The 17,487-nt window shown below is 43.1% G+C and overlaps 2 protein-coding genes across 3 annotated transcripts in view; one reads left to right on the forward strand and one right to left on the reverse strand.

Moving 5' to 3' along the window:
• st6galnac3 (ST6 (alpha-N-acetyl-neuraminyl-2,3-beta-galactosyl-1,3)-N-acetylgalactosaminide alpha-2,6-sialyltransferase 3) overlaps positions 1-17,487 on the forward strand; it is a 224,980-nt gene that overhangs the window by 125,908 nt on the left and 81,585 nt on the right. The gene's annotated exons all lie outside the window — the stretch shown is intronic.
• Positions 1,689-17,043, reverse strand: LOC129164960 (uncharacterized). Its single transcript, XM_054746978.2, has 2 exons — positions 11,108-17,043; positions 1,689-1,717 (listed from the first exon to the last, which is right to left on the reverse strand). The coding sequence occupies exon 1, from the start codon at positions 16,626-16,628 to the stop codon at positions 15,072-15,074; it is 1,557 nt and encodes a 518-aa protein (XP_054602953.1). The 5' UTR covers positions 16,629-17,043; the 3' UTR covers positions 1,689-1,717; positions 11,108-15,071.

Raw genomic sequence — 17,487 nt, forward strand, 5'->3', positions numbered from 1 at the left:
ATTCACACTACTACGTCCAGAACACTGAGATGTTAGCCTAGTGAACTAGACCAAATTCTTGCTTTGCAAAGTTTGGTCTAGGAACGCTCCACTGGAACCTCTGTAGCCCCTAGCAGCATTCTGGCTGGCCAATCACTGCTCTCTAGAGGGGATTTCAAACACATAAAGAGCTGTGATTGGTCCATAATGGTGGGACAATCATAGTGCTCTATCTGCTTAGTGAACAAGTCACAGATCTTTATCCGCTTTGTGGGCCAATCAGGGCACTCTACGCCTGGTGGGCTGGATGATGCAACAGAGTGAAACAAGATGGCGACAGCTCGTTTGAAATGGCTTTTACATCAATTTTGGGCTATTAGAACTTGGGCTTCATTAGAATCAGGAGAAGATAGATGGATTTAAGTGCTTTTTTTTTTTAGAAAAAATTTTGTGTTTTCTCCTTCTTCAACTGCGGACTGCCTCATTTACCGATAGCTGTTGCGGTGAGTATGTCACATTCATTGCCCAGTAGCATGCGGAGATCATTTGAAAGACAACGGTAGAACCCGCCCCACAACCGAGAGCCGTCAATGGAGCGTTGCCAGACTAAATAATACATTTAGTTAGTCTGGCTTGCCAGGCTACTGAGATGTCAGAGCATTTCCATCAACATTATGCAACCTTTTTTCTCTGAGGCCATTTTTCTGTTTGTGTTCTGGTCATGATTTAGGAACCCATGAGGATTTTAGCAAACATTTCTGCTGATGCATGGAAATAAAGTTTTTGCTACTGTTGCAGCACAACAGATTAGTGCTGACTTTAGCATCAAACCTGACGAAGATTGATTTAACAGTCAGATGGTTAATTAAGCCATTTATTGGAATTTTTAAACAAACTGGCATCGGTCATGTCTGAGTATATTAAGCTGATTAGCAGGCACATCTGTGGGCAGCACATAATGTGCCGCTGTACCCTTGTGTCAGTCAAACAGCACTTCCAATAAAAAGGGTGTCTTTCATGGCACAGAACCCGCAGAACCCCATGGAGGTTTTCTGAAATATCTAAAACCGTAAAAAAAATGATCTTTTTTTTACTGAATATTCTGAGTTCCTAAAGTTGGTATCAGCCACAGAAAACCCATATTGACTTCTTACTTGGTGAAGCTGTATTTATGCAAGCTTATTTGTGATATGGAAACGAAATATGTCAGTCAACGTCTTGCTTTACTTACACTGGCCAGCATCTCTCTGTCTTACTGTATTTTCTGGCTTTCTTCAGAAAATGTAGCCCATAAGAATCCAGACCCTTCAAAAATGCATCAACAATTACAAAAGAATAAAATTGAATAAAGAAGTAAACTAATTTTTGATATGGATAGGAAGTCAAGCTTGAATAAATGACTCGAGAAACTATTTAGCAGAAGCTTGAAATTGGCTGACACCGGTGTCACCACAGGTCCCGCAGGCAGGCATGGCATCCTTTTCTTTTGTGTCCTGTAATAACTTTTCTCTTTCAATCAAAAACTAAAATATGTTGTCATACTTGAAGAAAACCAAAGTAAAGAACTAGAAATACACATAAAAGTATTATTGTTGGTCATTCCACCCGCCTTTTTAAATACATGTGTGACAGCTTCTTCTTGTCCGTCCAGGGTTATTGGAGTTGCCTCAAATCACCGCACACATACAATCAGGCCACAGACACAGGACTGTCCTTCAGAGCTTTTTACTGGCAGGATCTGATGTAAAAACAAGCACACAATAATTCATCAGTGTGTGTGCGCTGCAACTGCATACAACGGTCTCCACCAGCTTTCATTACTGCTTTTCTCCATCATGTGATCGTATAGTGACATTTAATAACAACAGCAATATATTAATTTAACAACTTGCATTTCAGAGCAATACATACTTTCTTTTTGATAAAACATATAAAATAGTTAATAGTACCAACAATGACAGCGCAGCCGCCGACAGTTGAAACAGTTAACTGCCATCAGTAGGTATAACAGTCAACTGCCACCGGCAGTTGAAACAATAAAACATTTACAAATCATGTTTTAACCAAACACATCTGAACGTACCTGATGTAAAAACAAGCACACAATAATTCATCAGTGTGTGTGCGCTGCAACTGCATACAACGGTCTGTTCAAGGCAAAAAGAAAAACCCAAACATTACTAAAAGGACTGAAAAGCTAGCTTCCATTAGTGTGAATCTCTGCTATAAAGTTATTAATTTAATGCAAACACAGCTAACCTCTTTCAAAATATGCTCTAACAACACTTAAATATCCGTAACAAGTCCTATTGATATATTAATTAAAGGTTAAAATCACTTTAAGTGCAGAGCGGCTTCACAGTACACCTACCTCCACCAGCTTTCATTACTGCTTTGGTGGGAGGGGCCGTGAATGCGCCTGAAGGACCCGTTGCATGCAGTTGCGCCTAACCACCAGTAGGCGGCTCCAAAACACAAACAATCACTGCACATCACTTTTGGTGAAATTCACATTTTCATCTCTGTTACACCCACCCCTGCTGAATTTCAGCCAAAATTATTAAAGTGCAAATACCATCACCATGACACAAAACCTCACATTACTCAACGTGGGTGTACACAGTCCAACTGAAACAGTATCCTCTATAAAGGATGAAGTGGCAAGAAAATGGCGCCCTATTCCCTACCAGCTCCTGGAAGCAGGATGCAGCCTACATCCTACATAACCCACATGTAAAACAAAAAGAAGCCCCTAAACCAGGACTAGTACTAAGTTATGGTGATATATCTATTATAAAATACAAAACACAGAACAAAGAACAAGATACAACTTGTTTAGAAAATGGCATATTATTATACATGCCTCTACTGAAACATTTGAAAAACTGAATTAGAAACTGTCCTTAAGCTGACTAGCATCGTCACTAATAGCCATATTGGTCATCACCTGAATCAGCCTATTGACAGGCTTGACTGTCCTACCAACACGGGTTCTGACTGTGTGGACTGAGTCAGTGCCAATAGCAGACTGAGCAACCAGTGAAGTGTGTGAGAGAACACTCTGTCTATCAGCAGAGGGAACTAGCAAGGGATAAGGGTCATAGCCCGTCACACTAGGGGACAACAGAAGCCCCTCGTCTCCCTCCACTGCAGAGACCATCTCGCTGACGGAGTCGTTCATGTGAGCAGCATTACGGGATGCATCAGGTAAGGAGCTGACCCACTCTTGGGTTCTGATTCTTGAATCATTCTTTTCAACAACCGGTTCCGGTGTATCTGATGCAGTAGTAACATCAGATCCTGCAGGTAAAAGGGCAGAAGAGTCGACAGACTGACTGGCTGTATCAAAGGGCAAGAAATTCACAAGCATCAAGAGGTTACGATGCACAACTCTGACCTGACCAGTGTTGGGATGCTGTATCTGATATGTGTGGGTTGTAGGATTCATGCCCACGACAGTAAACACTGTAGACTCCCAGCGGTCAGCAGTTTTACGCTTCCCTCTCTCCCGTTTGTTCGAGACTAGGACACGGTCTCTGACACCAATAGGTTTTCCTTTTGTGCGGCGGTTGTAGAGGCAGGCCTGCCGTTCCTGTTCCCTGTCGGCATGACTTAGAGCTATGGCCATGGCGTCCTGGAGATCTTTTGTCAGGGATAGCACATACTTGTCATAGCCACACAGTTCAGGATCTCTAAGAATGTTCTTAAAAAGCACATCAACTGGGAGGCGTGGCACTCTTCCATACATCAAATAAAAAGGGGCATAGCCTGTAGTCTCGTTGACTGTGCAATTGTACATGAAGGTTAATGTCTGAAGGTGTTTTGGCCAGTTCTGTTTTGCATCAGGTGGGAGAGCTCTTATCATGTTTCCCAGTGTTCTGTTGAAGCGTTCTGCGCTACCATTGCCCATCGGGTGGTAAGGGGTTGTATGGGATTTCCTCACACCCGCAACTTCCAACAGTTCCCTTATGAGCTGACTCTCAAAGGAGGGACCCTGGTCCGAATGTATACTTTCAGGAAACCCGTATATACAGAAAAATTTGTCCCAAAGCTGCCTCGCCACCTGCTTTGCAGATTGGTCACGACAAGGAAAGGCCTGTGCAAGTCGTGTGAAATGGTCGGTCACAACTAACACGTCAACAGACTTGTTATTGGAGTCCTCTGCAGTCCAAAAATCAATGCACACGACCTCCAATGGTGAAGATGTTTTGATACTTTCAAGAGGTGCTCGACCTTCTGGATCAGGGGATTTGCCAATAACACACCGGGGACACTGGCGAACATAGTCTTTAACATCACGGTCAATGTGGGGCCAGAAGAACCTCTGACGAGCAATAGCCAAGCTCCTAAACTGCCCTTGATGACCAGCACTGTCATGAATCCCCTTGAGAACCTCAGCCTTTAGAGAATCAGGAACTACAAATTGGTGACGCCTCTTGTTGGTTACTGGGTTTTTAGAAAGTCTGTACAGGATTCCATTGGACATTGTAAACTTTTCCCAGTGTTTGAGGTACCTGGTGACCATGGCTTGCTCTTTGGGTTTCTCTCTTCTGGGTGGGCGACGGCCACGGGCAACATAGTACAACACCCTTGATAGGACAGGGTCATTTTGTTGTTTCTCACGCAACTCTGTTTCTGAAAAGACAGGTAGGTCATCCTGAACTGGAAGGATTAGCTGAGGTAGGTGTTCGAGGGTGTTAACAGCTCGTAGCCTAGCAGCAGATTCCCATGCACTTTGTGTTTCAAGAATAGCATGGACATCATCTTTTGTGAAGGACTGAAACTTTGTGCTGTTAGGGAGTTGCGACATGCTGGAGTGCTGGTCCTTGGCGTTCGACTGCCTAAAAGCCTCTTGGACTGAGCCAACTGAGACAGGGAGGGCCTCATTAAGGAGCTGGCTGTACGGTATTTGCAACAGCCTCCTTACTACAGTCGACTTAACAAATGGTTCGCGACTTAAGGCATCCGCCACCAAATTCTTTGAGCCAGGGATATATTTAATGTCAAAGGCGTAAGAGGCCAGCTTTGCCACCCATCGCTGTTCACAGGCATCCAAATGTGGCTTGGTGAGGATGTGCGTGAGTGGGTTGTTATCCGTCCACACTGTGAACATATGTCCTTTCAGCCAATGGCTGAATTTGTCACACACCGACCATTTGAGTGCCAAAAACTCAAGGCGATGGGCTGGATACTTTCTTTGAGCACGTGTGAGAGACTTGCTTGCAAATGCCACTGGCCGGGCCACACTCTCACCTTCCTGAACCTGTGATAGGACTGCACCCAAACCATCCAATGAGGCATCTGTAAACAGAACAAATGGGCGAGTGAAGTCTGGGTGGGCCAGAATTACTGAGTTGACCAACGCTGCTTTAAGCTCCATGAATGCAGAATGGTGTTCATCTGTCCAGTCAGCTTTAGTCAATTTGCGAAGCACAAGCTTACGCTTGGTGGGTATCTTCAACTTGCGTTTCTGTTTTGCACCAGCAAGCAGATTAAAGAGTGGCCTGGCTACAGAGGAATAGTTGGGGATGAAATGCTGGTAGTAGTTAATCATGCCTAGAAACGAGCGAACACGAGATGGGGAAGGGGTGACGCCATCTGGTTCCATGAGATCTGCAGTTGACATGTTACTGATGGACTCAACTTTAGCGGGATCTGTGGATACACCAGACTCATTGATTATGTGTCCAAGAAACTTCACAGATCTTCTCATTAGCCAACATTTCTTTGGAGCAAGCTTCAGGTTGTGGAACCGCAGGCGGCCGAACACCATCTCCAACCTCTTGAAAGTCACCTCTTCAGAGGGGCCAAACACCAGCAAATCATCAAGGTAGCACAATAGACTGAGAAAGTTCTGGTCACCAAATATGGACATCATCATCCTCATGAAACTAGCTGGGCTGTTGCACAGTCCCTGGGGGAGCCTGTTGTATTCGTACAATCCCATGGGTGTTGTAAAGGCAGAGTATTTTCGGTCATCTTTGTGTAGTGGCATGTTGTAAAAACCAGATGTGAGGTCCATTGAGCAGAAGAATGTGTTCCCTCCCAAAGCAGCTAAGCAGTCTGCTTGATGTGGTAAGGGATGGGCATCCTTCAGTGTTCGCCTGTTGAGCCATCTGAAATCTGTGCAGATCCGCAAGTCACCATTCTTCTTCCAAACTAGAACGAGGGGTGAGGCAAACTCACTGGTGGATTTGCAGATTATTTCCTTCTCCTCCATTTCATTTAGGACTTGACGAAGCTTCTGGTATTCAGCAGGCGGCACACGGCGATAGGGCAACCGAAAGGGTCTCTCATCAGTGAGTCGAATCCTGTGCACAAACCCTTTTGCCTCTCCGCAGTCTAAGTGGTGGCGGGAGAACACGTCCTCATAGCTGATCACAAGGTCAGCCAGCTTTCTCCGCCAACCATCTGACACGTCACAAGACTGCAGGTCCAGATCACCCAGACCAACAATTTTCAGTCTCTCCTGCAGACAGTCATTGTTTTCCGCTGTAGAATCAACAGTGCTTTTTACAGTGGTAGCTTGATATGAGCATGTTACATCTTGCATAACCAAGTCCTCCATAGCAAGACAGGTGTAGACATCAGCCAGTTTAGCATTTCTACGAATGGTTACAGGTAGGGTTGTCACGGTGTGAAAATTTAACCTCACGGTTATTGTGACCTAAATTACCACGGTTTTCGGTATTATCGCGGTATTTTTTTTAAACGTGCTACATTTTCACACAATTAAATAAACCCTGTATGTAAGGAAATATTGTCCTCAGTTTGTGTCTAAATTTAGCCTAAAATGTGTTATTTTGTAATTATGTTGTTTATTTGATTATATTTTTTCCCTTTAGTCTTTAAAATACCAATATTTGCCCATAACTTCTTATTTTTTGTCTGTTTGATGTAGGGATGCAAGCAATTAATCGATTATCAATTAATTGTCGATAAGAAATTACTCGATTAAAATAAATTAATTGCAATTAATTGCGTTTTAAACATGTAACTCCCCGCCAGTCCGCATGGGGGCGCGCTTGACACCAGACGTACTTGACGCACATGCGTGATAACGAGAGAGGAAGGCTCCGACGACGACAACAACAGAGGAGAAAGAGTACGCAGAGGATGAGGAGGACAAAACGGAGTGCAGTATGGAGCCACTTCACGCTGGTCAATGACAACGATGCCAAATGCACAATATGTGGAAGTATTCTGAAGTACAACAAATCTACAACTTCGTTGAACTACCACCTAAGTACGTCACATTCAGCCGTGCTACAAACTGCGAGTGGCACTCAGCCTACAATCGCCATGGCATTGGGAAGAAGGGTATGTGACTCCACAAAAGCAGAGGGCATTACCCAGCGAATATGTAACATGGTTACTACAGACATGCTGCCGATAAATGTCGTTGAAGGACAGGGATTTCAAGAACTGATAAAATACGTTGAGCCAGGGTACAATATCCCTTCTAGAACAACTATAACCACTCGCTTGGAAGCAAGTTACGCGAAGAAGAAGACCGAATTGAGAACGCAACTTGCAACTGCGAATGTGGCCCTCACGACAGACTGTTGGACTTCCTTGACTACGGAAAGCTACATCACAGTGACATGCCACTACATTGAACCGGACTGGCGGGTAAAGTCAGCAGTCCTACTCACAGAGAGTATAACAGTGAGGCATACGGCAGACAATTTAGCCGACAAGCTAAACCAGGCTGTGGAAACATGGGGACTCACGGGGCGTGTAGTTGCATGTGTGCACGACAATGCATGGAATATCGTCTCAGCAAACAGTCCCACACGAGTCAACTGGCACTCAGTTCCATGTTTCGCCCACACTCTGCAGCTGGCCATTAACGACGGATTCGCCACCTACATTAACCGAGTCATTATAGCTGCTAGCAGACTCGTGCAACACTTCAATCATAGTAGCCTAGCAAACATAGCGCTCAAAGCTAAACAACAACAAATGCAGCTGCCGTCTCATAAACTCATCCAATCCTGCAAAACCAGGTGGAATTCAGTCAGTGAAATGTTTAACAGACTAACGGAGCAGAGGTGGGCCGTGTCTGCTGTACTGTCTGACCGCACAGTAACCAAACTCTCAGATGCGAGGACGCTGGAATTGAGAGATGAATACTGGCAGTTGATGGAGGATGTGGCTCCAGTGCTGGAAACGCTCAAGTGTGCAACGACCGTCATGTCTGGTGAGACTGAGGTGTCCGTATCAGACACGTATCCCATCACCTTCAGCCTGATCAACGTGCATCTCAAGACAGACGAGGAAGACACCAGCAAAGTGGGGGAATTCAAATCCAGAGTGTGCACTTCACTGAGTGAAAGGATGAAGGTAAGTTAAAAGTTAAATTTAATGATTGCAGATATTTTTTAACTGTATGCATTGCATACAAAGCACATTGTTTGACAATGGTAGTTTTTAACTCCAATCTGATCTAATAATTAAGATCAGGCAATAAATAAACACCTAATCAATTTAAAAAAATTAAAAACAAACATTTAGGCAAGGCATATAGCACACTTACAGCACAATAACAGCAGTTATTCAAGGTGCTTTAAATTATTAAATTTGCAAAAAAAAAAAAATTTGACAGCAATATAAAAACGGCAGACAAGGCAAAGAAAAAAGTACGATATTAGCTTGTTGCAGCAAGTTGAAAAGAAACTAAATGATGAATGATGTGCTATGACATAATTCAAAAGCAATTCTAAAAAGTTGAGTTTTGATTTAAGGCAGCTCAGTATTTCAGCAGCTTTACAATATTCAGGGAGTGAAGAGGCACTTTAGATATAATTATTTGTTTTCTTCACAGATTGCTTCTGATGACCTGATGTCAACACCACCAATGATAGCAACCATGCTGGATCCTAAGCACAAGCACCTGGGATTTCTGACCCCACCAAGGATGGTTACAGCTCATGCCAAACTGCTTGAAGTTCTGGCTGAGACTGAAGCAGAAGCCGAATGCAAGAGCGCCACGTCAGCAGATGCGATTGGAGGCCAGCAGGAGTTGGTTGGGGGCCGGGCGGTGCCAGTCCAGGCAGCTGGACTTCAGAGACGCAGTGCGTATGCTTTGCTCATGGGTGAAAACTATACCACCAGGAGCACCAATGATGTAGAAAAAGAGGTGGACAGCTTTCTGAAGGATCCGCCACCACTCCTTGATTCCAGTCCCACAACATGGTGGAAAGTCAATGAAGGAAGGTTTCCAAGGCTGGCAAACCTGGCACGAAAGTACTTGGCCATACCAGGCACATCAGTCCCTTCTGAGCGAGTATTCTCAGCAGCTGGCCTAACTGTTAACAGGCTGCGCACCCGACTTACTCCTGACCATGTGGATTTGCTGATATTCTTGAACAAAAATAGATAAGTCTGTCTATGCTATGAGAAGCACTAGGGATGTTTTGGTTGTTTGTTTTATGAAGACTGTCATCAGGGAGCCTATATTAAGTTAACTAGAGCTACAGTTTTGGTTTACCAATGTAATTGTGATATTGTCACATTTCCCAGTTAAAAAGGGATTATAAATACTGCTGATGGTCCACATCCGACACCTTATTTGCTTAACAGAATTTATTTTATTATTCTTCATAGAGACAGTGCACTATGTTAAAGTAGCCTATATTCTATTTTTCTTTTCAGGAATGCTGCTGCTATTTATGTTCCAATGTCGCAGTCGCAGATGAGAAGCACAAATGTATTTTCATTTCAAGTAGCTGCTACCAAAAGTTATTCCCTGCCGTCAACCTGATCCCAGAATAAATCTTTGATTAAGGAATATTATTTGCATTTTTTCTTTATATCATATAGAAGATGGCATTTTATGTTGCATATATAGTAGATGGAACCTATTCAGAGGTTAATTCAATTTTTCAGAAAAATCGCTGCTTATCAATTAATCGATCATCGATCGATAAGATGAAACAACTATCGATTAATGAATTACTCGATAATTTGCATCCCTAGTTTGATGTCATCATTTAAAAACTATTAGATCAGATGATACTCAGTACTCAAGTAGCCTTCTAATCAGATACTTTTTTACCCTTACTTGAGTAATAAACTCTATATAAGGAAAATATTGTCCTCGGTTTGTTTCCTTCCAGTGAGCTTTGCAGATTTGGGAAAATGTCATCAGGCAGTAATCATTGTTAAATTCATAATTATTCTCGGAGAGAGACCAACTCTTATCTGCCCCTGGGAGCCCCGTAATGCATAGCGTCATTTCAACATGGCGGTGTCCGCGACACGGTTTATATGCAGGTAGCGGCGCTGCGGCTGCTTTATATAGCGACATGTTGCATTCTCCCTCAACCCAAATCCTCGGATCACGCATTTTAGCTAAAACGCTAACGTTAGCTTGCCTTACGTTGACTGTAGAGTTTTGGGTGATGGTCACGCAGATGTGTCATGAGATTTGAAGCGTTGCTGCCTTTCACAGACACTTTTTCTGCACGTGCTGCAAACAGGATAGCCGTCTTCTATCAACTGTCCCTCGGCATTCTTCAAATATCCAAAAGATGCCCGTACTTCCAACTTTGTCTTCTTTGAGGGATAATACATGTCCTCCTGAGCGCTGCCGTCTCCTCCTTTGGCCATTATTTCAGCTTTAGCTTCAAGAAAGTTTTGGTGGTAAACAAAAAAGCGCGCATGTGCTTACGGCAACTTCAGCAGATGATACGGTGGCTGGTAAGGGTCACCATGTCTACACCGCAGCCACGGTAAACCCACCGAGATCATATAGTTTTTAAAAAACAAGACGGTAATTATTATTGTCAACTTTTTTACCGGAGTTTGCCGCTACACCGGTTACCGTGACAACCCTAAAAGGTATCAATCTTTTTATTTGTTCTGTCTCTTTACTGTTTATGACTTCAAGTGTGGAATACAAGAACAAAGACAACATAGTCTTGCATCAAAGAATTAAAGACTAAAACTGTCTGAAACTCCAAAAAATGCACTAAAATTAAATGCAGCAATGAGAAAACACAAGAAGAATGTAGATACAATATACAAAGTAACAACAAAAAGAAAGTATCAAAACTGTATACCACCCAAACTTATTTGGTTTTGAGAAAGCAGCAGTGAGCAAATTCAAATAACTGAAACTTACGTCTTTGAGGGAATCTGAGCAGCTCCTTTTGGCAACTGGTTCACATAAAGGTGAAGAGCAACCCCACTTTTCAGACTGAGGAGGTTACTGCTGCTGCTGCTATGCTGAAATACAGACTTCTCTTTCAGGCTGGCATTTTTGCTGTAAAACAGCAGCAGGTGTCGGTACAGATACCTGGAAGCACAGTACAAGAAGGGAATATACATTAGAGATCAAAGGTGTAGTGATGTTTAAAGTTTAGCAGTGAAAAAGGTCTTTGTGCATAAATAATCAAGTATGGTGCAAAGTATTGATATTTATTGGGATTGTTTCCACTTATTTTGTTCCACACTATAATAATAATAATTTATCACTTTACTGCCTCTCATTGGGGAAATTCTGGTGCACCAGCAGCAAAGTTACAGGTAAGTTAAGAAAAAAACAGATTCACACAAATATATATCTATTTATATGTATATTAATGGAAAGAAAAATATAGAGAATGCAACATTAAGGAACTGCACTAAATAACCAGTAAAATAAATAAAGTCATCATGCGAGATCCGCCTTTCTCTGTGGTGGACCACGACGGGTTCTGCCCAATAGGAGCCAATTCGTATAATAAATAAATACATATAATAAAAAATCTCACAACATGAAAAGTTGCGAGACTTTATTATTTTTTTTAACTATTTGCGAGACTCGTCCTCTGTTTAATACTGCACAGAGAAAGAGTCTGGTAACCAACAGGTAGAGAGGAACTTGAGGGGCGGGACTAGGCAGCTCAAAAATAACCAATCAGAAAAAAGACAGAATTGTCGACTGTACTGCGCGAAGCTGTAGTTTTTTGGCTGTACTCAAAAAAGGCGTCTGGCAACGGCAAAAACATTTAATTTTTTTTAAGAAGAAATGCTTTTAGCGCTTCTACTTGTGGTTTTCAAGACATTTGAGTCATTTAGAACAGAGGAAAGAACTCCGCCGCCGTCTTCGTTGTTTATGAGAAACTGAGTGTCGTGTGTGACGTCCGCGACACTGTAGTTTTTTTAGCTGTAGTAAAAAAATGGCATCTGGCGACAGCACAAACATCTTTCTTTAGAAGAAAAGCTTTTAGCGCTTCTACTTGTTGTGGTTTTAAAGACGTGGCCAGGTCAATTAGAACAGAGAAAAGAGCCGCAGTGAACTCCGCTTCAGTCGCCATGTTTATGACAAACTCTGCGTTATGGTGTGTGACCAGGGGTGGACTGACTCTCTGGAGCACCAGGAGCCGTTCCGGTGGGCCGACAATGTGGGCGGGGCCGCCGGGCCGGTCTGACATTTATTAATTATTTCATTCATTCATCCACTCGTTTCGTTCGTCTTTCTCTCTCGCCCTCAGATTTCTTACAAATTGGGCCGGCCAATAGGTTACTGAGGCTAGCAGTGTGTTGCCCACATCAAGATGTATTATTGGTCTGTTTCTCATTGTCATGGGCTGACTGGTTCAGGGCGCTGCGACAGGGCTGTCAATCACAGGCAGCACAAACCAGGATGGGCGGGGCCTCATCGCTGGTCGGCGGGAGTGGTTGGACAGTGCCGTGCCTCGGACTGTTGATGTAAAAATGGAGAAGCCGAAGAAACGTTTGAGTGGCGCAGAAAAGTTGAAAAAAGTTTGAAGTCTCTAGAGGTGGGAGCTGCTAAGTGTTCACAGTTGGCAGACCTATTTGGTACTGGGCCGGCCTTAGTCACCACCCCAGCAGGTGCTGCTGTTGCGCCAGGAGAAGGGGCGACACTACAGTAAGTAGCATTAGCACGGGGCTGGCTAGGTTACATTTTAAAACATATGTGTTCAATAAGAAGTAGAACACGTTTCATATTTATAGCTGTCATCATGTAGTATGAGCTAAAAAGGCCGTGAGTGTTGGTATTTGGGTTAATTAAGTTTAATTATATATGCTGAAGGTTGGTTTCACGTGACATCACAACTAGGGTTGTCACGGTATGAAAATTTAACCTCACGGTTATTGTGACCAAAATTATCATGGTTTTCGGTATTATCGCGGTATTTTTTAAACGGTGTTGCATATGTTCAGAAAGCATTGATAGTCCTGTTCTACACAAACTGAAATAGTTCTGAAAAGGTTTAACAGTGTTTATTAAACCTAAAATAACACAAAGCCTTAGCAAAAGTGCAACTTTTCACAAGTAAAGGAACAAACAGCTTATTTTTCTGGAACTTGTTACAGTAGTCAGTGCAGGTTTAAATTATACAAATCCAAACATTCAAAACATAAACAATATGTAAACAAATCAAAGAAACACCACTTGTTTTCTCATATACTTGTTTTCTTCATTATCAAAATGAAAATCTAAAACTCCAGTCCACACTTGACTTGAGCACTGTACAAGTCAACCTTAAAAAATATGTATTTAAAATAAATATCCACTTTAAACAAATTACTAAAATAACTACTACACTATGTAATCAAATCCAAATGTTCAAGTATAAATGGCATTGAATAAGTAAACAAATCCATGACAAGGAACTAATTGTATATTTCTCTTCATCATCAACAAATAAGATGCTTCATCCAGCAACAGGGTGTCCGTGACACGGTTTAAATGCTGCCAGAGGACGCTGCGGCTGCAGTATATAGTGACTCGTTGCATTCTCCCTCAACCAAAAGTCCTCGCGTCATGCATTTAAGCTAAAATGCTAATGTTAACTTACCTTGCACCGGCTGTGGAGACGTGGGTGATCGTCACGCAGATGTGCCATGAGATTTGAAGTGTTGCTGCCTTCTGCAGACACTTGTTTCCTGCACGTTCTGCAAACGGGATAGCCGTCTTCTATTAACTGTCCCTCAGCATTTTTCAGAAATCCCAAATATGCCCATACTTCCGATTTAGTCTTCTTTGAGGGCTGATGGATGTCCTGGGCGCTGTCGTCGCCTCCTTCGGCCATTATTTCAGCTTCAAAGTTTTGGTGCCGTTGCAAATTAAAAAGTGCGTGTGCGCGCAGCGGGAACTTCAGCTGAAGCGACGGTGGCTGGTAAGGGTCATCGCGCCGAAACCGCGGCCACGGTAAACCCACCGAGATAATATAGTTTTTTAAAAACTGGACGGTTATTTTTATTGTCAACTTTTTTACCGGGGTTTACCGCTATACCGGTTACCGTGACAACCCTAGTTACAGGACAACTGGAAGCATTTAGGATCTTGAGAGGGACAAACCTGTCTCCCCAGAGTTGTGTCAACGCTCTTGCCACCAATATGCCTCTGGGAGCAGAGTGGGAAGTTGTGGGTTCAGACATCACAGTCAAGCCAGGTGATAACTTTGTATCCTTGGGAAGTTTGCCCCATAAAAGATATTCAGTTCCAGCCTCCAAAGTGACAGCTGTGTTACATCTCACAGTTCCGATTTTGTCTGGGACATCCTCACCAGAACGACGATCCAGGCCAGCAAGCAGAGAGAGGAACTCCTCAAGCTCAGGGTGATCTAGGTTTGGTGTGGAAATAGCTTCCCAATAGGAGGAGTCATTCTTTAGCTGGTGTAACAGATGCCTGATGACATTGGAGCCCACGAGCAGATCAGCCTGTTGGTTATTTACAACAAAGGCGGGGACCAATAGCTTGCATCCATAGATCTCCATCTCCAGATCTATTATTGAAGTTGGTTTCACTCTGGCACCACCACATCCCACAAACACAACATCAGTACCCTCCTGATGAGAGATAACAACACCCGCATTAATTAGCGACTGCAGGGCTACTTCACTCAGTGAGCATGCCATCGAACCACTGTCCAGCATGGCATCAAGAGTCACTTTGCCATCGACTTTAACATGCATATAAAACAAGCTGTCACTCTTTTTGACCCTTTGTGTGTCCTGAACAATAACATTTTCTGATTCATTCAGTTTCTGTATATTTTGGTACAATTCAGCAGCATCAAATGTGTGGGAGATTTTACCTTGACCCATGTGACCTCCCTCCAGACATAGGTCACCTAGTTTCCCTGCATATTTTCTGTAGGGGAAGTATTGGTTGGGCAGGACCATCTCGTGTGGTCTGGGCTGAAACATGTGAAACAGAGTCGGTCTGAACGGCAGTGGGTTTCTGTTGTATGATTGTCATCATTGCACACCCGACAGTTCATAACAGATCTGGCCCGGCCCTTTGTGCGCCCACGACGAGCATATGAGGGCTGACCACTAGGCTGAACTTTGGTGAGAAGCTCCCTGAGCATCGACACTATGTCACCAAGCATGGCACCCTCTTGTGGCTGACTGAGTGGGGCAGAAGCTGGAGACTGGAACTGGCATTGCACTTCTGTGCATTTACTCTGCTGCTTCATAGGCTGTAGGGAAGGAATACATGTCTGTGCAGCTGGAGTAACTGAATCACCTTGGAACTGCTGGTTCTGCACCATCGCAGGTGCATAGGATAAAGGAGCTTCAGTGGTTGGCTGCACAACATGATGGAGCAGAACACCATCAGGCATATGTACATTACTGGAGACTCTGGGCTCAACGTGTGTCTCAAAACATAGTAATTGGGCTGCAGATGGTTTGTGCATTGGTGTTTTAATACTGGACAATCGTTCTCTTTGGTGTTCATCTAGCCTCTCCTGAATGTCTTTGGGGGTCCACTCATGAATCTGTTTGTACTTAAACACTGAAGCTAGTTCTGTATCAGGGCAGTGCTTTACAAACATTTTAGCAATTTCACTACCAATATCCTCAATGCGCTTCCCTTGACGCTTCAGACCTTCCTCAGCCATGTCTGCAGCCTTATTAAGGCGAATCCAGTAATCAACAGCATCCTCTTTCTGGAGTGGCAGTGTGGAGTAGAAATCTTGTAGAGGCAGACAGGAGGATGTGTTACTGAAGTACTGTATCAGCATGTTATAAATTACATCTGGGGAGGATGTAGCATTTAAGGCAGGATTACTTCTAAGGCCAATCTTAACTACATCTCTGGCTCTACCCATCAACTTCCCCATAATTTCCTCTTTTTGCATAGAAACATCATAGTTCTGCCGTCTAAGGTAACCTCTCATCATTTCAACCCACTCAGTAACAGTGTACTTGTCAGAATTGTCACCTTTGAAAACTGCAGGTGAGGTTTCTGATTTTACAATGACATTAAACCTTTGACCATCTGAGACAGAAGCGTCCTCAACATTGGCACTGTCCTGTTTCTGACAGGTACCACAGGCTTCTTTTCCCCCAGCAACACCAGAAGATAACAGTTTATTTGCAATTGATTCCCCAATCTGTGAACCTAACTGATAAATCATGTCACTTATTTGGTGTAAGTCATTACCAACAACAGGTGTTGAGTGACTCTGGCCTCCAAATAACATCTGACCAGTAGGTGTCTCATCTGGATCCCGGGCTAATCCCTGGGGTTTACTACTACTCGCAGGTAGTATAGGTGATGCACCCAAATCAAACCCAACAGCACAACCGGGCTGAAAAGTAAGTCCCATTACACCTCTACCTCTCCCAAAAGAGGGGTGACTGTTCACAGTTTTACCACTTGGTTCAAATCTCTTTGCCATGTTAAGATAAAGCAGAAATAAAACACACTCAATTAAAATCCAGTGGTAATTAGAAATAGAATTACTGTTTCCCTTAGTTCATAAACCTTGTGACCCAATTGTGGAGGTCTTGAAGTGAAGAGGTAACTTGCAGGTAGACGACACAGTAACCTCCGGTGAACCGCATCAAGCTGCTCAGCAATCCGGGAGTCACGGCACCAGTGTGACAGCTTCTTCTTGTCCGTCCAGGGTTATTGGAGTTGCCTCAAATCACCGCACACATACAATCAGGCCACAGACACAGGACTGTCCTTCAGAGCTTTTTACTGGCAGGATCTGATGTAAAAACAAGCACACAATAATTCATCAGTGTGTGTGCGCTGCAACTGCATACAACGGTCTCCACCAGCTTTCATTACTGCTTTTCTCCATCATGTGATCGTATAGTGACATTTAATAACAACAGCAATATATTAATTTAACAACTTGCATTTCAGAGCAATACATACTTTCTTTTTGATAAAACATATAAAATAGTTAATAGTACCAACAATGACAGCGCAGCCGCCGACAGTTGAAACAGTTAACTGCCATCAGTAGGTATAACAGTCAACTGCCACCGGCAGTTGAAACAATAAAACATTTACAAATCATGTTTTAACCAAACACATCTGAACGTACCTGATGTAAAAACAAGCACACAATAATTCATCAGTGTGTGTGCGCTGCAACTGCATACAACGGTCTGTTCAAGGCAAAAAGAAAAACCCAAACATTACTAAAAGGACTGAAAAGCTAGCTTCCATTAGTGTGAATCTCTGCTATAAAGTTATTAATTTAATGCAAACACAGCTAACCTCTTTCAAAATATGCTCTAACT

This window comes from Nothobranchius furzeri, chromosome 11, assembly GCF_043380555.1.
Source record: "Nothobranchius furzeri strain GRZ-AD chromosome 11, NfurGRZ-RIMD1, whole genome shotgun sequence".
Classification (NCBI taxonomy): domain Eukaryota; kingdom Metazoa; phylum Chordata; class Actinopteri; order Cyprinodontiformes; family Nothobranchiidae; genus Nothobranchius; species Nothobranchius furzeri.